Source organism: Peromyscus eremicus, chromosome 12, assembly GCF_949786415.1.
Source record: "Peromyscus eremicus chromosome 12, PerEre_H2_v1, whole genome shotgun sequence".
Taxonomy (NCBI): Eukaryota; Metazoa; Chordata; class Mammalia; order Rodentia; family Cricetidae; genus Peromyscus; species Peromyscus eremicus.
The window spans coordinates 57,388,859-57,410,587 of record NC_081428.1 but is presented as its reverse complement, the minus strand read 5'-3'; the positions used below and the strand labels follow the sequence as shown (position 1 = coordinate 57,410,587).

Sequence of the window (21,729 nt, the reverse complement as noted above, 5' to 3'; positions counted from 1 at the left end):
CACATACTATAAAAGCAACCCCTAATAAAGCATATAATTAAGTCACTGGTTTTTAGTGTCTCATAAAGTTTTTAGAATATTTTCATTATGCCAGAAGAAACCCCAAACTCATTAGCAATCACTCCTTATTCAGCTCAGGCACCCACTGACAAACCTTTAGTACCCATGAGTTTGCCCATTCTGGACAGTTTATATGAATGGAATCATATAATATACGGCCCCTTTTTGATCTGGCCTCTCTGATTTAGCATGATATTTGTGACGTTCTATATTGCTACATGTAATACATTATTCCATTTATTGGCTAAAAGAATACTAAACTATAGGGTGGTACCTATATCTTTCTGCACAGTTACAAATTCAAGAGAAAGGGAGTCTTGATATGCAAAACTAAATGATGGTGGCATTGTCTGAAAATTTTATTCTTATCTGTCCTCTGAAAATGTTTTTCAGTATCTCCTATTTCTTTTTGACTACTGCTCATCACAGTATCACTGGTAGATTTTCAAAATAGTTTTTTTCTATGGCACCACTACACTTGCCTTATGAATAAAGAATCCATTCTCTAGCAGTGGCTATAGGAAAGCAGACTAAAATGCTTTTTCAGAATTAAAAAGCCAAATACTATCAAGTGTCCATGAAGCTAGAGCCTGTCTACAACTGGGATGCTTATTAGCTTGCTCATTACTTATTTGAAATATAAATATTGAAATACATATATATTTGTACATTATATATTATATATAAAAAATATATGCATATTGAAATGCATATATATAATTTGTTGTTTATTATTTTCTAATACAGTGACTAATTTTATTCATGTTTACTAAAAATAATTTTCAAAATACAAGAAAAATAATATTCAAATTTTACTATAGAAACAAAAGAACCTTGGTTTAGAATTTTAGATTAGTATATTAAACCACACACACACACACACACACACACACACACACACACACACACACACACACAGAGGTCTTCTATTTTGTAATGGGATTTTACAACAGAAAGTTACTCACAGAGCTCCTCTCTGTCAAATGTCTGTCCACTTCCACCAAACAGTCCCTTGAGAAAGCCTCTATTTTGAGCTTCTGGTGTCTCTATGGGAGTAAACAAATCGCCTAACATGTCCTGCACCAATGAAGAAAAGAGTATTAGAGCAACTAAGATGAAATTAATAGATGAAAAAATTAACACTATGATATATTAATAGATGAAAAAATTGCTGGGCGGTGGTGGCGCACGCCTTTAATCCCAGCACTTGGGAGGCAGAGCCAGGTGGATCTCTGTGAGTTCGAGGCCAGCCTGGGCTACAGAGTGAGTTCCAGGAAAGGCGCAAAGCTACACAGAGAAACCCTGTCTCGAAAAACCAAAAAAAAAAAAAAATTAACACTATGATATATTAATAGATGAAAAAATTAACACTATGATATATTACAGTACGTAATGAAGACAGCCTTTCCATATCTCTTCTGTGTGATTTTTTGCTTAATATACAGTCTGACCTTAGCTCCTCAGAGTCATTAAATAAAGGAGAAAAGAGAAAAATAAAACAAAACAAACAAAAAACAAGGGCAGAAAAAAAAAAAACTTTAGACAACCCAGCCATAAGCTGCATGGAACAGACACTGGGAAATCACCTAATGCCACTGTCCTATGTCACTACCAATTACTCTGGGACAAGGAGGGAGCAGATTCTGCACTCAACCATTCTGTTGATAACAGTAGAAAATACAGCCCAACCATATCTCCAAACACAATTCCACTGATTAAGACAAGACCCAGAGAACCATATAATCCTGTGGGCATCATATAATCACCTGACATGACCTGAAATTCATTGGAGATACTCAAGCTAACAGTGCGAACCGTGGCAAAAAGCAACACTCCCTAACAAGATGGGACTATATGGTGAGACTGTAAAGACAAACATGGTTGTGGCCATCAGTGTCTCTGACATTGAAATCTGTACAGGATGCACATAAGCACCCAGCACATTAAGAAGGCAGTAGCTGGCCAGCTGGAAATTACTCTGAGGGGGTATCCCACGTAGAAGTCTAGGGGTGCCACTTATTTTCATTTTGTTTGAATTCATCCAGGAACTTGCTTTGTCCCTTGATTTAATTGAAAATTCTTAAAAATCATTCTTTTGAACTCCTTGTCTGGAATTTCACTGAACACACCTCACTAGACTACATTCCTGTGGAATTCTCCTGAAGGAGGCCCAACCCCTGCTGTCCCCTAGGCAGACATTCAACCCCGCAGGTAACCTGCTTGAACTCCCCTGGCACTGCTTATTGACAAATCTGCTTTAACAGATTGAGCTAGACACACAAGCCTCTGCTCTCCTATCAGCAGAGTCAGATCCTTAAGACAGCTCGAGGAGAGGAGGAAAACAACATCCATCCCACAAGGAAGAGAGACTGAGTGACACTGTAATATTGTTTCTATTTTAAGTTGTCTCATTGTTAAAAATCTTCACTCTTGCAGATTTCTTAATGGCTTTATTTAATTTGTATATTCTTGCATTTTATAATAGTTCTACTTTTTTACCCATTCCATTTAGTTCTCTGTACTATTTTTCTGACTTAAAGCTCATATACTTTCCCTCAATCCTATTTCACTTTCTCTTTCCCCAGTTCCTCCTCTTGACTTATTAATTGTAATTTTCTATAGATTTAATAATCTTTAAACTCTATTTATTCTACTATCCCATAGACATAATGCTAAATAGAGGGAAAACTCAAAGCATTTTCACTAAAGTCAGGAAAGAGATTCTGAATTCTTTACTCTTTCTTAATAGAGTGCTTAGAGTATTTGAATTGCAAGAGAATAGAAAAGAAAATGAAGACGTCAGATCATTCCCATTTTCAATACTATGGTCCAATCCACAGGAGACCTAAATCTAAATGCTTTACCACAAAACACATGAATAGGTAGACTATAGAATGGAAAATATCTTTGCTAATTTATACCAGACAAAAGATTAACATGTAGATTATATAAATAACTAAAACCCAAACAAACCAAAATACCAGAAAACCAAACAATTCAGTTAACAAATGGGCTAATGAAATAAACATAACAATCAAATGATGGAGGCAAATGCCCAACAATCATATGAAAATATATTCAATATGCTTAGCCATTAGGGAATGCAAGTTAAAACTATATCAAGATGCCACGTCACCCTAGTCAGAATGGCAACCATTAGGAAAATAAATAACCAATTCTGGCAAGGGAGGTGGAAAGGGAACTTGTATACTGCTAGAGGGAATGTAAATTGTCCATCTACTATGGAAATCAGTATGCTCATGGAGAGCCCTTCAAAAAACAAAACACACACACACAAAAAAAAAAAACCCAAAATAGGGGATTGAAACCACCTCTCAGTGGTTAAGAACACTGGCTGGCTGGGCGGTGATGACACATCTTTAATCCTTTAATCCTAGCACTCAGGAGGCAGAGCCAGGTTTGAGGCCAGCCTGGGCTACAGAGTGAGTTCCAGGAAAGGTGCAAAGCTACACAGAGAAACCCTGTCTTGAAAAACAAACAAACAAACAAACAAAAAAACCAAAAAAATCACTGTCTGTTCTTCCAGAGGACCTGGGTTCAATCCCCAGCACCACATGGCAGCTCACGACTGCCTGTATAACTCCAGTTCCAGGGGATTTAATACTCTCACACAGAAACACATGCAGGTGAAACACCAGTGCACATAAAATAAGAATAAATCTTAAAAAACTAAAAAAATAGAACTTATGACCCAGTATGACCTACTATGACCCAGCTATACTAGCCCTGAGTATACACCCAAAGGACTTTAACATATCACAGTGATACTGGCACATCTTCAATATTTTTTTTTTTGTAGCACTATTTGAACAGTCAAGTTACAGAATAAGTGCAGGTGTCCATTAACAGGAAAATGGATAAAGAAAATGTGGTATGTTCACACAGTTGAATTTTATTCAGTCATAAAGAATGAAATAACGGGGGCTGGGAAAATGGATCAGCAGTTAAGAACACTGACTGCCCTTTCAGAGGACCTGGGTTTGATTCCGAGCACCTCAGAGTTGTGTATCACTGTTGATCCAGATGACCTGAGGCTGTTTTCTGGCTACCATGAGCACCAGGCACATACACGATGCGATGCACAGATATACATGCAGGCAGAACAGCCACACACATGAAATAACAATGAATAAATCTTAAAAAGTTAAAAAAAGAATGAAATTCTGTTTTCAGAAAAATGTATGCAAGTGGAGATTATTATGTTAAGTGAAATAAAACAGATTCAGAACAAATATTACATGTTCTCTTTCATTTGTGGGTCCTAGATTTTATATAAATACATAAAATTATACACACTCCATGTATGTAAAGCCTAGACTCTCTGGAGAAATAGAATAATAGAAAGGGTGAGAGGGGAGAAAGGGAAATGTATGCAAGAGTGAATATGATCAAAGTACATGATACACTTGCATAAACATGTCATTATGAAAACCATCTGTATGTATAAGAAGCCTATACCACTATGATTAAAACAGAACTCCCTAGAATAAAAGAAATACATTTCAGTTCACCTATTACTATAAATGATCACAATGATCATTTCTGATGATCATGATCCTCTTATTACTTCTGTGTCTACCTAGAACCATACTAGACTTTGGTAGGATTACATTGAAGAATATATATTCAGAACATCTTCTAGGAAAGGTGGATTTATTATCTGGCCCAATGATACTTTAACTTATAGATGTCACTCTCATTCTTTCCCTCACTTAACAGTCACATCTATTTATTTATTTAATATTTATTATTTTTTTAAAAATAAATTTATTCATTTATTTTACATCCTGGCTACAGTTTTCCCTCCCTCCTCTGTTCCTAGCTCCTCCCTCAATCCCACATCTATATATTTTTATGAAGGAACTTTACCCACCTGAATATTATCACACATTTCTTGGCTATATGTTAACCGTTGAATTTCAGTAGGAGAGACGAGGTATAATGCCTGGCCTTCATTAGTAAAACAAAATGTCCGTGCTATCCTCATGTCTGTCAGTGGCAAATAATTTACATCCAACATTGGGCGAAGACTAGGTAAGCTGAATAGAAAAAAATTAGTAAATCTACATTTCATATTTACATTGATATAAACATTTGTGATAAAAACTTTTAAGTCATTTTTATGTTTTTTCTTTATAGTTTCTTCAAAGATTAGTAATAAGTCGACTCTCATACATAATCAGATGTACACACACAAACATGAGCACAGTTCTATCTTAGCCATATAAATGTTTTTGCAAATGTCCTTAGAGGATAAATGTAGAGGCCCATGTCCCTCTAAGCACAACTCCTTAGCCTTTGAGCTTAGGTATCAACAGAAGCATGTGTGGGGTCAGTCTAGTGTTCCTGGGCATGGAGCGCTTTGTTCTCCATTCCTTAGTCCCTCTTCACAGGAAGTGAACTCTTCCTGTCTCTTGGGCATCTATATTGAACATGACTAGTAAATAAACATGGCCAAAGCTTAAGGAAGTGAGTATATAATAAATAACAGATTAGCATTTATACATGAGAAAGGCTACCTCTGTAGTACCTTCCTAACCTAATCCTGCAGCTATAATTTTGATAAGATAGTTCTAAGAACATCCTTTTGGATACTGTAGTAAGAGCCAATTTATAAACGACTATTGAAAAACAACTTCACAGTTTTTCCATCATTCCTTGAACATCAAGGGCAGAGAGAACTTCTTTGGTTTAATCCTCAGACTTGGGAACTATTCTAATTCTTTGTGTTCACTGGTTTTAATTTGTCCTGGAATACAGATAGCATCCCAAAAGGTACCATTTTTCTTTAAAAAAAATTTTGTAACTACATTCTGAGACCCCAAATTTTACTATATAATATGGGGACTGAAATCTATATTTTTGGGATAAGTATTTATTAATATTCCAGCACCATACTGCCTGGTATTTTAGCCACCAACTAGTCATATGACTACTGAGCAGATAGATGATCCTTGGATAGTCAGAGCTGAGGTATGCTGAAAGTGCAAATTGCACATTGGATTTCAAAGACTTAGTAATAAAAAAATTATCTGAAATATGAAAGATATAATAATGGCTTAATATAAATTTTGAGTAACAAGCTTAGCGGAGGGAAGGACATCACACACACACACCCGTAAATACAGGACCCCCATAATTGAAGCATGTCTATCGGTTAAATCATTTACAAACAGGATGGAGTGATCTTCATTGGAAATCTCTGAAAACAGTGAGAAAGATTCAGAAATAGATGAGAATAAGCAAGCCCTGATTGCCTTTTCCCTCAAAGTGTCTCCCTCATTAACTATAGGTCTTTTCGTGTCTTCCCAGTTAGAAATAATGAAACGAAATACCATGAAAGTTTGGTCTTACTCTTGAGCAACTTTTCTACTTCTCATTTTTCTATTTACAGCATTTTCTAAAAGAATAACCTAGAGTGGGGTCAGGGATCAGACAGTGAAGGTTTTGGGCTTTGGACCTGGAGCAGCTCCTTTGCAATTGCTCAGTTCTGCTTTGTAGTCTAAAAGCAGCCATTGTCAACATACATATGATGGGTGTGCCTGTGCTACAGGATACCTTTCTTTCCAAACATTTGAATTCATACAGTTTCCACCAACCATATTCTCTGACCTTTTCAACCATTTAAATCCTGGCTTGCAGGCTGTACACAATCAGACAGGGACTGATTTTGTCAACATTTGCCAACCTTGTACTGCACTACCCTCTCTATTCTTGCCTTCCTGAAAGTTAGCTCTGACCTTCACCATGCTCCTAACACTTGCTTTCTTAAAGGGTTTCACACAGCCCAGGCTGGCCTCCGACTTTCTATGTAGCAAAGGATTATCTTGAATTTTGGAACTTCCTGCCTTCACTGCTAGAACTCTAAGCATGCTCCAACATGAGCAGTTTATAGTTTTGTTCCTGGTATCCCAATTCTTTGACTTTTGACTGATGGTAGATCTATTTGCTACCTCTTTTGTTGTGATACTCCTTTTTATTGCAGAAGGTTGTGCTGTTCTGGTCCTTTTCTTATCTCTCTGATGACTTCACAACCTCCTTCTTTGGATAAATGTAGAGATTGGCCCCAAGATTCTAGTCCTTGGGGCATCTACTTTTCATTTCTTTTTGTCTTTTTTTTTTTTTTTCTTCAGAGCTGAGGACTGAACCCAAGGGCCTTGCTCTTGCTAGGCAAGTGCTTTACCACTGAGCTAAATCTCTAACCCTGTACTTTTCATTTCTTTATACAGGATCTTTTGATGACTTTGTTTGCTGTTATCAGTTTTCTAGATGATGCTCAAGTCTGCATTTTCCTAAGAGACCAGACCTTAAATTGCCATTAAGCTTCTGCTGGATGGCTTGGGGACCTCAAATCTCAAACCTGTTTTTAATCCATTCTCACACTCCTTATTCTTGGTCTTTTCAAATTCCCCTCACTTTCTTGCCTGCTAATAGCATTACTGTAGCAGCAATTGCCCAAATCCTGAGGTTTAGCAATCTTCTTTACCTTGTGTAACAAATCAGCTTCGCATGCAGCAAGTTGCCCCCCTCCTTCAGCCCTACTCCCTTCTAGCCATGTTGACAGCTTCCATTTCAGCCCAAGAGCCCATCCCAAGCTCTGTCTCCTTGACTGATTCCTAGTGCACACCCAGAGAAGGCTAACCACCTGCTTTAAAATCCCATTTCCAACACATCTTGTATTTAGCTTATCACTCAAGGTCCTCAACTATTTATGTCAATTTACCTCTCCAAGTTACTTTGCTTTTTTCTATTATGTATTTAGTGACTCAGTGCTTTTAAACTTTGGACTTAGTCTGTCAAAAGAAAATTCAATTTACATTTCCTCTACTGGCATTTTCATTTTCTCTGTTTTCTAATTATTTGTGTATTATCATATGCTACTAATTTTATCTCCTCATGTCTAGTGTAATATTTTACTGTTTAAATGATTTTAGAATGAAGTGAGGCATTGACAAGAATGACAATCACTTCTATAACGTATTAAACAGATTTCATTTTCTTGAAGCTTATTCATCCAATGACTACTACCATAGCATTGTTGAATCCATAAACTCATTAGGTAATATTTTATGTTTCATAAGTTTTATATAATTTCACTGAGTAGAATGAACTTTCTAAGCATATATCTTATTTTTAATGTGTCTGATGGTTTTTAGTGTACTGCTCAGTGCTGATTTCACTTTTTCCTGCTTTATGCCTTCAGACAAATTATTTTACTTTAATTTCTAATATGTAAAATGGAGAATGAAAATAATACTTGCCAATGTCCTTAAAAAGCTACGAGAATCAATTGAAATTCTGTGTGTAAAGTTCTTACGCAATAGTGAAAGCAAGAGATAATTTTATTTCCATATAGCTTCTGAATCCAGTGCCTAACATATTTCTAATAATTGCTTGTTAAATTAATGTATGAATGATTGGGAATCATTCTTTCCTTGGATTCTTTGACGTCAACTATATAATATATATTTATATATTATGTCATATATATTATATATATATAATTGGCCAGTATTTTTTGAGGAAACAAAACCAAAAGCAGAATCAGCCCTCTTCACACCCAAGCCACAAACCTCTCTCCATGTTGTTGAACAACAGAATATTCACAAACATAATGAAACATTATATCAAGTTGCTTCTCAACAGTATGAATATACTTTTCATCACTATACCTTGCTAGCATTGTTAGGATTACCAGTCAAAAATAACTTTGTCAAGTACCTCATTATCATGATATGCCCATTTGCACAAAAGCAGGCCAAGCAGGCACTGTTACACATGCCCACCACCTCTGCTTGCAATATGAAAGAGGTCTCTGTGATGTTGTGAACATAAAGGCAGGTCTGGGATGGCAGTGAGAAGACTTTGGCTTGTTTTTCTGAGCAGATTATTGTATACTGATGGTCGCCTGCTTCTTGGGGTGAAGTGGAGTAGTTCATGACCAGTTTCCTTTTCCACGTCTTTTCATTTTCATCTGTGCTGTTTGGATCCCTCCATACTTCATAGGGAGGCTGCATTAAACTGCCAGTTCTGTCCATGCAGGAAAATGTTAGCACGGCTCCTTTCAATGAGAGGAATGTACCTATAAAAACAATTCGCATCACTCACATGTGAGGTCCTTTCTAAAGCATCTATTTATTACTCATCAATGGGCAATAAACATTTTACATCATGATAATTTATAGGAATAGTTTTGTAATATTGTAACAATACACAAAAATCTGTATTTTTGTGAGTTAATCTGCTGTAACAACTTGGGATTAATAAAATTTTAGGTCAGCTACAGCTGGTAGTTTCTACTACAGCAATTTGGCATAATGATATTAGAACTGAGGAACAAATACAATGTGATCAATTACAAAGTGTGGTGATTAGGGGTTCAACAAACTCAGCTTCAAATCTAATCCTCTCTCTAGCTTGCTTGAATCATGTCATTTATCATCTCTGGGATAAATTTCATTAATTATTAACAAGGAAATTGCAACATATTAATACATGATCAGGACACACAATAGTCCATTTGTTAGATTAGTATCCCATAGGGACTTGCTCCAAGAGCAAAACCCAGACTATCTTAGACTTACTGAACCAGAGTATCTGGCGTGGGGTCCTTTGAGCCATATCACAGCAATACCTTCAAATGATTCTGATACAAACAAAAGTGACAGTGTAGAAGAGACACAGAGTATGTATGTGCTTTCCAACTCTCCAGGTCAATGACTGAATGCACTTCAAACTTCCATATTACTGGTAAGAATTTGTTTCTAGGACTAACAAGATTATCTATGTGAAAGCATTCCTTAAGAAATGGAAAGTGAGGTTTTATTTTTATAGTACCCTTTTTAGGTACTGATTCAACTCCTTACTAGTTCTGGGCTTTCTTTTTACTGACTGTTTAGACTTTCTACCTACTCAAGCTTTGGTGCACTGTGTAATTCCAATGTTGTATTCATTTCTTTTAAGGTATCCAGTTTGTTGGAATACCAGGGTAAGACAAGCATGACAAGGTACAACCTCACATCTGTTAGGATAACAATGATAGCATGGTGTGGAGAAACTAAAACATACACTGTTGGTATACCCATACACATCTGTAAGGATAACAATGATAGCATGGTGTGGAGAAACTAAAACATACACTGTTGGTATACCCATACACATCTGTTAGGATAACAATGATAGCATGGTGTGGAGAAACTAAAACATACACTGTTGGTATACCCGTACATGTGGCAGTGCATGGACATGTGTCCAAGAATGGAGTCCTGTGAGAATTCTGAGCGCTTGTGAGAAAACTCCAGGAAAACAAGACAAGAATCATGTGACCTTAGTTTCTTCAAAACATGGAATTGTTCTTGGAATGTATTTTTGCCTCTCCTGAATATAGCAGAGAGGATTGAGTTTACTTCAGATTATTCATTACAGCTGGCTATTGTTATTTGTTTATATGTCTCTATGGAAAAACATGTTTTTACTATGTACAGTTCGTCCTTGTGATTGTATACAGCTTGAACTCATGAGAACTTTATTCAGGTGACCTCTATTAACCCTCAGGGTATAAAGTGTCTGATGCTCTGAATAAAGTTGGCTATTGCATGAGACTTGAGTCTGCCTCGGTTTTAGGCTTCATTCTTCCAGGTTCCACTGCCAATTAGAGCAGTAAACAGACGTGGAAATGGTGTGGCGATTTTCCCAAACAAATTAAAAATGGAACTAACATATAATCAAGCAATACAGCTTTGGGGTTGTATCCCAGGACTTTGAGGACATGCATACTCCTATGCAGCGCTATTCACACTAGTGAAGATGTGGAAACAACCTAAGTCTCCAGCAGATAAATGGATAAAAATGTGATATATAGATGTAATTGCAACGTTGTTCAATCTTAAAAGAAAGCAGCTCTCTAATGTTCAAAGACATTGTGGGTATTACATTTAGTGAAATAAGCTAAGTCAGTCACAAAAGGACAAATACTGCATGATTTTTACTAATATGAGACATTTAAAACAGTTAAACTCATATATACTAAGAATAAACTGATGGTATCCATGAATGGGAGGAAGGTTAAGGATGAGTTGCTAATAAACCAATACAACATTTAAATGATGTAAGGTAAGTTGTAGAGACATGCTGTGCAGTACTATATTATAGATAATAATACCGTGGGGGTTTCCATAACTTGACAGCAGACTATATTATAGATAATAATACCATGGGGGTTTCCATAACTTGAATGGGGTCAGTGGGTACAGAATGGACACTGGATATGGCAAATAGATGAGGACCAGAACAACAATCGCAGAGTCAATCAATGAGCTGTGAGGAGGAAAAGTACAGTTTCTATTATCAGTTGGAACTTTCTGTCATCTTTTTTGCTTATGAAATTCTACTCTTTTCCTTTTCTCTGCTATAAATTTGGCTTCCAGTTACTCTTTTTTCCTTTAAATGATGAATTATAAAGCAAACATGAACCTAGTATCATAGTTTTCTTCTTTGTAATTAGTGAATTTTGAAGAGTAGTGTCATGTTTGCAGAAAATTGGGCAGATCATATATAGTGCCCATATATCTCGTCCTTAATTTCTCTTATCATTAACATCTTGTATTAATAGGCTATATTTGTTATAACTGATTAACTGATGTTGGCACATCAAGGATAGCTAATATTCTAAAATAATAGTAGGATACTAACTTGGAAAATTAGAGAAGACAGATTTCCTATTGGATCATGTGTACTAGATAAGGGGAAACCTTGCAAACCAGATGCCAAAAGTCCTATCTGTATTTATTTTTATTTTGCCATCATTTTATAGTTTGCTTAAGAATGGCAGGGTCTCTCTATAAAATTGAGAGATGGTGTGTTAGTTCAGGAAATTATTTCTACTTAGAAAAGCATATCTGCTGTAATTTCAGATCTGAAAATTGTCTTCTAACTATGCCTTTAGTCTTATGTGACAGGGAAATTTGATCTAACCTCTGAACTTGGGAGGAATGCTGAAGAGGACAAAAAAGCCTTGTGCACACAGATAAGCACTGGAGAAGCCAGGAGAGTAAACACGCAGCTCACCTCTTCAATGGAATGAGGTGCATAGGGGCTCTTCCTGGAATGCCAGGGATGACGTAGTTTTACAACTTGGCGATCCTTTGCTGTGTGATGAGATAGGCTTTGCCTGTATCTCCCAGAATTCTTGTTTTTACTTATTCCAGATCCTTCCCCCTTAAAACCTTGAGTATTACTTCTAGGCCATGATACCCATTCTAATGAGTGACGTCACGTATACTTTACAACAATGTAAGTGACGTCTGTGTTATCTTAGGGCCAAGCCAATCTTGACACCCACAGGCATTATGGTTACCTCAGTCACTCCCTTATCTTGAGCACTGTCTCTAAGTCAATGAGAAATCATCTATGGATGAAGCCATATGTACTTGGGAAAGAGCTTCAACGTAAACATGTCTTAAATTGTTGTGCACTTGGGGCTGAGTTAACTGGTATCTGAATACTTTTTTCCCAAAATTGTGTTTACTGAGGTAAAATAATGACTAAATATAAATAAAACAATGCTAAAGTAAAATAATCTGGGCCAAACTCTTGAAGTCCTGGTCTAGCATCGGTTATAACAGAATCGGGCCAAGTTTTATTCTTACCTCATCCTGATCACGTTTCCCCTGCCTGCTGTGAAGCCTGCAGGGGAACCCCACAGAATACCTGGCACATATTGGATGTCCAATATATGTAATGATTAGATAAAAAAGCAGATTTAAATTGATACTTAATCATTCATTCTGACCTCACTGATCTGACTCTAACTTCAGGAGAATTAAAAAAAAATATTTTCTTAAAATTAGGAATGCAGTAAAATGTATTTTTCTCTATGTCATATAGGCTTAAAATAAAGCATTTGTTCTTAATATCGGCTTAAAATAAAGCATTTGTTCTTAGTAGTTTAGAGATAAGTGGTTTCCTGAATTTGCCACACGCACAGAGCAGACTATTCTGCCTGCCATTTATCTATATGTATGCAACACAAGTTAATACAAAAACCCAACTCTCTCTAACCTGTCGTGCTATATGGACTGTTTAAAAATAAAATATCTTACCCTATGTATTTATAAAATTCTTTTTTAGCTTAATATACTAAAACATTTATTATATGTATGAAAGAGAGAATAAAATTAATAGTTAGAATCTGTTAAAAATATTCAAAGGAATGTCAAGGGAAATCACACATACCTTTTTTTAAAAAAAAAAAAAAGAAAAGAAAATTCAGGTAGAGTAGAACATGCACCTAAGCTGAATTCTTGAGGTTCTATCATGAAAGGAAAGAAAGACTTTAGATATCCACCTTAGGTAAGATTATTTCTACTTTAATGATTTTAATTTCTTCAAGAAGGATGTAAAAACACTCATAGGTTCTGGCTCGGTGTAGAACTTTGGAAAATGCTTCAAGCTGTGCAGTAACGTTTATCCCACCACTTTAAAGGAGCCGGATTCTCACATAGAAACGACTCAACTCTACTCTCACTCTGAGAACTGGTAAGTAACAGTACCGTAAGTGTTGGAAGAATATTTGAGTTATGAATTCAAATTGTCCATATTACATATGAGGCTTATACTCCTCACCTTTGTCTGAAGTAATGCATATGATCAATTCTTAGTATCTGAAGTTGAATAAGTAGCCACGAGGGAATGAGTGAATAAAAACTCTTACCGCTTGGCAACACCATCACCGGCTCTGTAGACCTCTGTTCATCTGATGATGGTAGGTTCAGGGAGATGAGTAATACCATTCCCAGACTCGTTCCAACAAACAGACAAGGGGAAACAGTAGAGTCATTCTTCCGCGGGAAGGATTCCATGAAGTATAAAGCTGTAACGGCTTCTTTGGAGTCTTTGTCAATACTGGAGATGCTAGAGCTCCTGGAGCGGTTATAGGAATTCTCTCTGGCTTCTATGAGCATTTAAAAAGCAAAATCAAGCATTAGTAAAGCTATAAAACAAATCAAATTTCATACCTGAAAGCCATAATTAGGAGAGAAAGAAAAGTTGTATTCTTTGTTTACTGGCATGAAGGGCATTTTACTCAGGGTGCCAGTTCATTTTGAAGGAGGAGAATTCAGATGTGTTATCTATCATAAATTTAGGAAAAGTTAAAACCAAAACTCCAATCTCCTGAGTTCTAGCACACCATTTTTCTTTTCTACATTTCCTGAAAGATCAGTTAAAATTCTAATCAGGGTGGAAATAAAACCTTAAATTTAAATAGTCAAGATTACAACATTTTCTGATAACACTTAATTGTTTTTTCCTTCCCATGTTTTGAACATAGAAACCATACTAATGATTCCATGGCAATTCACACTTACCAGCAGTATCATGGTTACCCACATGAAAGGACCAATCTAGATCATAAACATTCTGTGATAAACATACTGTATACCCTATGCAATTGAAGCTATAAAAATTGGAGTTTCAACTTCAATACAAAAATGTGAATGTGATTTATGTAAACCTGTTTTGAGCTACCTGCCTACCATCCAAATCCAGGTCTAACTTTGCCAAGCACAAAATAGACTGTGCCATCCCATTAACTCTGGCTTTCCTGAGAAAGCTTCAGCCTGCTTAGAAAAGAAACAGCAGCAGCATGGTTTTGGGAGCTCTTGCTTTCTCAACACCTGCACATGTGCACCCTCCGAGCATCAATTCATCTGTCTGTGAAACAGTAAGTAATACACGGGTTGGAATTGCTCGAGCACAGGTTCCTAGTGTTTCTTTCTACTGTCTCCACTCACCTTTTCCTCTTGATAGATCTGAGTGTGTCTTGATAATTTTCATAGATGAAATGTGAGGTCTTCAAAATATATTTAGAAGGAACAGAATGCAATATTGCTAATTTCCCCTTATATTCTTACCAAATTTATAAAAAATAGCTTACCAAATATAGAAATAAGACAGAAGTTAGATTATCATCTGTATACTATACAAATTTAAAGACAGAATTATAACTAAACTGTTTTCTACCACAAACTAGAGGCAGAAGTATCTACAACTCAAAAATCTACAGCATTCATTCCAGTGATTATTCTCTTTCTTTTAGAACTCTTACATGTTGCTCCTATTGCAACATTTGTAGTTGATCTACGTCTCCAAAACCTCACTCATGATTTATTACCATTCAACACTGATACTCACAAACACTTATTAGAAATATAATGTAGTTATTTCCATGTCTACTGACCAGATTTAGTATGGCATAATGCTAAACAACAACTGAGTAATGAATTCATTAAAAACATCTTTGAAGAACAATAATAGATTGTTGTTTGAAAATTTAAAGGCTAGAATAGAGTTACTATAGCCAAATCTTTCTATTATTTCCCCCCTTCTCCTAGAATCTTTATTACCAAGATAATAAAAGGAAACTTAAAAGGTTCTGTTTCCTTTCCTTCTCTAAACATTCTTGACTTTTCCCTCTTTCATTTGACTCTCCATCCTCATACTTATTTTATAAAAAAGGAAACAATCCTTCCTTTAACAATTTACAAAGATTATAAACTATATTTATTTATGTATTTATTATTTATTAATTTTTGTGGCACTGGGGATATATTCTGGACCTCACGCAGACTGGGTATGTGCTCAGCCACTGAATTATATCCCCAGACCCTTTCATACTTTATTCTTTGAGACAGGGTCTTGGTAAATGGTCCAGACTGGCCTTGAGCCCCCTCTGTAACCCAGGCATGTCTTGAAGTTGCAATCCTCCTGCCTCAGCCTCCCCAGCAGCTGGGATTACAGGCCTGTGCCACCAGACCCGGCTAAGATTCTAAACTTTAAAATTTAAAAATGTGTCTTTTTAAACTTGGTTATATTCATTTGACAGTAGAGGGAATTAAGGTTGTAGTTACAGATTATCTCCTCTTGTACAGCCTAGCTACAGTGGAATCATTTTTTCTTTGTTTAGAAATAAGGAAGGAGGTGGAGTGGGGAATAGAATTGGAGTTATGGCCACAGCCCAACAGGAGCTCAGTTTTTCAGTGTCATGTAGTTTTTAATCATCTTTTAAATGTAACTTTCATTTCTTGTCTCCCGCACCTGTTACCATGATAAAGCAAGTTTTTAACTGTACTCACAAAAATTGACATGTGTATCCTACCTTCAGTTGTAACTGGTAAAGAAATCTCCATGCAAGCAGCTGACTGTGCCTTTCTAAATGGTGGTCTTCCAGGACCCCAGCGATTTACTTTTGAAACGTCAGCACTGGAAAGACGTTTTCCAGAACTGCAACTCTGAGAGGTTGGACTTGTGCAGTGTCCATTTACATGGTCTGTACCAAGAGGAAGAAGGCAGAATAAATATCATAATTAACTCTTCAGATGAGGAAATCCAAAGGCATAGGTTAAAAAACGGAGGAACAAGAATTCCTCTTCTTCCAACCCATTTGCATATGACTAGTTTCTTGTTATTTTAAGATTTAGTTACAATTTCAGGTTATAAAAAAATCAAAATACTTATGCATAGGACACGCTTTCATAATTTGTTTAATTATCATTGCTTGAAATGTGCTGTATATCCCTACTGTGTATTTAATATATTGTTGAATGGCAATATGAAATGTTTTAATATTATATTTTTGTCACATTATTTGAACAGATCCAATTTATGTAAGTTTTGGAAGTCCGTCCTTTACTTGGAGTTTCAGATATAGAACAGCAGCATCATACTATGCACTTGAGAACAGGACTTAAGGACACTGGTTTGAAGTCAGGATGCCTTCATGCAAATTTCAGTTCTGACACTAATTAGTTCTGCCCTACTGATGTCTTCATACTGTGGTTTCTTCTGTAAATCTAGAATATTACCTATTTCATGCAGTTTCTGTAATTTTTTTTGGAATACATGTCCTACACAGAGTGCTGCAATAGACAGTGAATAAAATTATTACTCGTTTCAGAGCACAAAATTATTTATGTATAAAATAGTCATCTAATGTCTGTGAAAGTTAGGGTATCACTTTAAAAACTTGGGGCTAGAGTAGACCTGAATGGTAAGAAGCTTACTTAGCATGGGCAGATTTTCTTATTTTGCTTAAAGTTAATAAATTGCACTTGAAATATCATTCATAGTTCTGCAATATAAAGAATGCATTATGGAGCATTCTGCTCTGGCCATGCTTGTGGTAGAGCTACATGGAAATGCCTACAGGCAATGTTCAACATGTGGCACTGACAATCCGTTATAGCCTTTCTGTATTGCACAGTTTTAAAGCTAAAATTGCATATTTCCTGGGTCACTTTGCAGCTACTTAAGGGCAGGAATTATTTCTCACCATTTTACTGCACTAGAATTTTTCCTATTAATTTTTAAAATGAGAGTTAACATTTATTAATATTTAAATGGTGGGCATTGTGTATATGTGTGTGTATTATCTCATTTAATTTTCAAATAATCCTGTAAGATAATTTATTATTATGACATTATAAATGAGAAAAATGAACATAAAAAATGAGATTTCCCATCAGACAAGAATCTAAACTGATTTTTCAATTGATATATATGCTTAAACACCAGATTATAGAGTTAGCTAAAATATTTGAGAGTGATACTTTTGAAAATATATGTAGTAGTGCTTGAAAAGTTGATGAAGTCCATTGAAATTTAGTCACCTTGGAATCAAAGCATTTTTCATCTTGAATAGAAATTCAGAAATCTCAGCTAAAAGGCAGAAGTAATGAAGAGCCAGACACTGAAGATGAAGTCAAGAGTTCTGTTCCTCCTTCTCCATCATAAAAAGGAGAAACAATAAGGGCAACAGTTGGCACCACCAAACCAGTGAGTTGGGAAACTGCAATGGCAACTGCAAGCTGGGTGGTGGTGGTGCACACCTTTAATCCCAGCACTCAGAAGGCAGAGGCAGGTGGATCTCTGTGAGTTCGAGGCCAGCCTGGTCTACAGAGCAAGTTCTAGGACAGGCTCCAAAAGCTACAGAGAGAAACCCTGTCTCAAAAAAAAATGGCAACTGCTTTAGATATATAATTTACAACAATACCCCCATCTTCATACAGCATCAGAAGAACCCTGCTCTCTCCACAGACATGGTACCTTGCTTTAGGGCCTATGGCTTATCCACCACGCCCAGCATACTTTCTCTTTTTTAATCCATGATAGATGGTCTACATAGATAAGAATTGATATAAAAGAGGAAAAAATTAGACATAGCTCAGACAGTCAACTTGGAAATTTATGTTAATAAAATGGTGTTAAATCAAAAGAAAAGCAAATCTAGCTATCAACAAAGTCATTAACTGTCATATTGTTCACTACACAGGCTAACCCAGAACCAGTTTCTATCTGGCTTTGCTTGGCTTCTTTCACTCATCATGGTTAGTCAAGGTTCTTTCTTGTTGTGTGTATCAAACAGTTATTTATTTTCATTTCTGGGAAATATTCCATTCTCTGGGTATGCCACTATTTGTTTAATTATTTATCCTTTAATGAATATTTTGGAGTTTCCCAGTTCTTAATTATCTTTTGTTTTTTTTTTTTGTTTGTTTGTTTTTTTTTTTTTTTTTGGTTTTTCGAGACAAGGTTTCTCTGTGTAGCTTTGCGCCTTTCCTGGAACTCACTTGGTAGCCCAGGCTGGCCTCGAACTCACAGAGATCCGCCTGGCTCTGCCTCCCGAGTGCTGGGATTAAAGGCGTGCGCCACCACCGCCCGGCATATCTTTTAAAGAGACTTTAAAACGTTAATATTTTGAACTTACTAGAATTTATCATTTTTAGTCTTCTTCATTTTCTGGATATGTTGAGATTTCTCTTGGTATTGTTTTCCTTTTTCTGACATCTGGGTGTTTGAGTGTTGGATTCTTTCAGGTGTGTGTGTGTGTGTGTGTGTGTGTGTGTGTGTGTGTGTGTGTGTGTGTTGCTCAGGCTGTCCTCAAGCTTGTGGTATTTTTGCTTTCCTTTCCAATTGTTGGGAATGTTATAGACATGTGCCACCATACATGACTTTAGCTTTTCTATACCCAACAGAAGCATTTATTTCACTTTCATTTTGAACAATATTCCTATTGGTTATAAAATTTTAGGTTGAATGTTTTCCCTTCAGTAACTTGAACATACTCTTCTACTGTCTCCCAGATTTCATTTTCTGTGGAAAAATCTGCTTTATTCCTGTTTTTGCTTCTTGACATATAAAAATGTCATCTCCCACACCTCTGGCTAATTGGCTTTTAAAGAATTTCAATTATGATGCACTTCATACAATTTTCTCTCTATTTCTCATGCTGGGGGTTTATTATGCTTCTTGAAACTGTGGATTTTTATTGTTTAACAAATTAGGAAATTGTTCAGCATTATTTATTCAAATGTTATTTAGCACCCCCTCCTCATTCTTTTCTCTTCTTCTAGAATTCTTACAGCATATGCATTAGGTGGCACAGAGTTTCATTCTAAACAGTAAATTTTTGAGTTCGTTAATGCTGTCCTTATGAGTATCAGTTCTTTTTATTAAGCCCATTTAGTGCATTTATCATCTCAAAGAAAATATTTTTTATCTCTAAAATTTGATTTAGATCTTTTTATAATTTTATGTTTCCTTTTGACATCTCTGGACCTTTATCTCCCTCTGCAGTATATTTAAATAGAAGTTCACTAATCCCAGCCTACCTGTAATTTCTATGTCAGTTTCTATTGATTAATATTTTCTTTTCTTCATAGGTTCTAGACATTATTACATATTGGTCTTTAAAATTTTCCAGTATTCTTTAAAGATGCTTCAGACTTTTTCCAGTAAATTTTTTTAGAAAGATATTTTTACTTTTATTTTAAAAGAATTCTATATCCATATTAACTTTTATAAAGTGTTCAGAATAGCATATGGGCAAGTGAAGTGAATGACAATGATATAAGGAATAGCTGTTATATGACACAGCAACTGTAAAGCAGTATGGTGCTAGCTAAAAGAGAATTTGGATTAGTTGTAAAGGTATATCGTAAATTTTAAGGAAACTACTGAAAAAGTAAAAAAATGTAGTACAATTGAACCATTAGCATTAAAGAGTGAAAAGAGAAAATGGTTGATTCTCGCATTGCTCTCCATGCCTCTCACCTCTAAGCTGTGCAGCCTAGAGAAAGAAGCTATCTTCTCTAGGGTAGGAGACAAAATTGAGCCAAGGCCTTAGATTTGAATCCTAGTCCCAGGCCTGCAATAGAGAAATCCAATACTGAGCAAACTATTGCTCAACCACAGAACCAGACAAAACTTGTAGACTGAACAACTAATACTGTATTAGAAAATGGCTATCTTCCTCTACCACTTTCCTCCAACTTGCAACACAGACTGGAAAGCAGGTCTCCATCCACAGAGACAAAAGTAGCACAGGGCTTTGTTTAGAATCCAGTGCCATGCTAGGTATGCAATTCAGTATCTGGTTAAGTGTAAAAGTCCTGTAGGCAGATTAGAGCTCACAAACCAAGCTTATAGACAACCATAAGGCAAAGACTGATGGGACAAACTTTGATTTTACTCTGTCATTTCCAGCCTTAGAATGAGCCAAGACACCCACCTTTCCCCTGAGACTGCAGACTAAACAGATATGAGACTCAGGTGTAATACAGTTTAACATCAGTGTAAGTTGTCTTTGGGGCTGTGCTCACCTTCCCTAAACTGGGAGAACTCAGCTATTGGCAGGTGCTCATAAACACAGCTCTAACTGCCTTGGTATTGGACAAACACCTATACTCCATTAGGAAAGACTCATATTTTACCCTCTATCACTGCCAGGCAGGGCATGGTCTTGGTGGACCCCTGAGACTGTACAGGTTCTTATGATGACGATATTCTGTTATGACTCATTTAGCATCAGGATAGATAGCTAAGGGATTCTTTTCACATCATTACTTCAACCTTGGGCAGCATTGTATGGTAGAAGACTCCATTCACTGGTAGGTAGGGCAAGGTAATAGGGTTAAGACTACCATCAAGTTGGTGCTACACCAATAAAACAGAATTGTTAGCTGATTCTAACAGTTTTGTTCCTTAGTACTGTCTGCAGATTGGAATTTCTGAAATGACTCCAGGGCTAGAGGAAAGTAAGCAGCCATTGTAAATCTGCTTTTCATTCCAGCCAGCAGCACCTGTGATTATTTGCAGTGATCTTTGCCCACAAGTCTACCTCAGCAATGGGTAATGTGTTGGTTAGTTTTCTGTTAACCCGACACAAGCCCTGGTCACCTAGGAAGAGGAGACTTCAACTGAGAAAATGCTGTGGGCATGCTATGGCACAGAAACCTGGTGTTGATCCATGTATGGCAACTGAGCATAGCCAGGCAGAAGCTGAAGTGCCTGACCTTAGACATTGTGTAGAGAAGTCTTTGGGCCTATCATGACCCCATAGAGACATTTGTTGGGCTAGGTTACCCTTCCTAGGTGTTTTTCTCTTACATTCTGAACAATACACCAAGGTGTATTTGGGCACAAACCTTGGTGTTTGGGTTGGTCATAAAACTGAGATAGTGGCAACAGACCAAGAACAGACTCTTGCCCCTTTTAGGTCCAGGTGCCATCCTGCCATAAAATAGGGCCAATGACCACAGGCATAGAGAAAATAAGCAGCCTGCCTAGAGTTTCCTGAAAAACAGGAAGAAA

General features: G+C 36.4%; 1 protein-coding gene across 4 annotated transcripts in view; it reads right to left on the bottom strand.

The window, feature by feature from the left end:
- The window catches only part of Stxbp5l (syntaxin binding protein 5L), a 231,240-nt gene that overhangs the window by 3,701 nt on the left and 205,810 nt on the right, over nucleotides 1-21,729 (bottom strand). For 2 of the 4 annotated variants that reach the window (XM_059277086.1, XM_059277087.1), the window contains 5 exons: nucleotides 16,238-16,408; nucleotides 13,793-14,032; nucleotides 8,803-9,163; nucleotides 4,955-5,120; nucleotides 1,026-1,137 (listed from right to left, as the gene is read on the bottom strand). In XM_059277086.1, coding sequence (XP_059133069.1) covers nucleotides 1,026-1,137; nucleotides 4,955-5,120; nucleotides 8,803-9,163; nucleotides 13,793-14,032; nucleotides 16,238-16,408 — 1,050 coding nt within the window. The remainder of the gene's footprint in view (nucleotides 1-1,025; nucleotides 1,138-4,954; nucleotides 5,121-8,802; nucleotides 9,164-13,792; nucleotides 14,033-16,237; nucleotides 16,409-21,729) is intronic. The other 2 variants (XM_059277088.1, XM_059277089.1) reach the window with 1 other exon arrangement.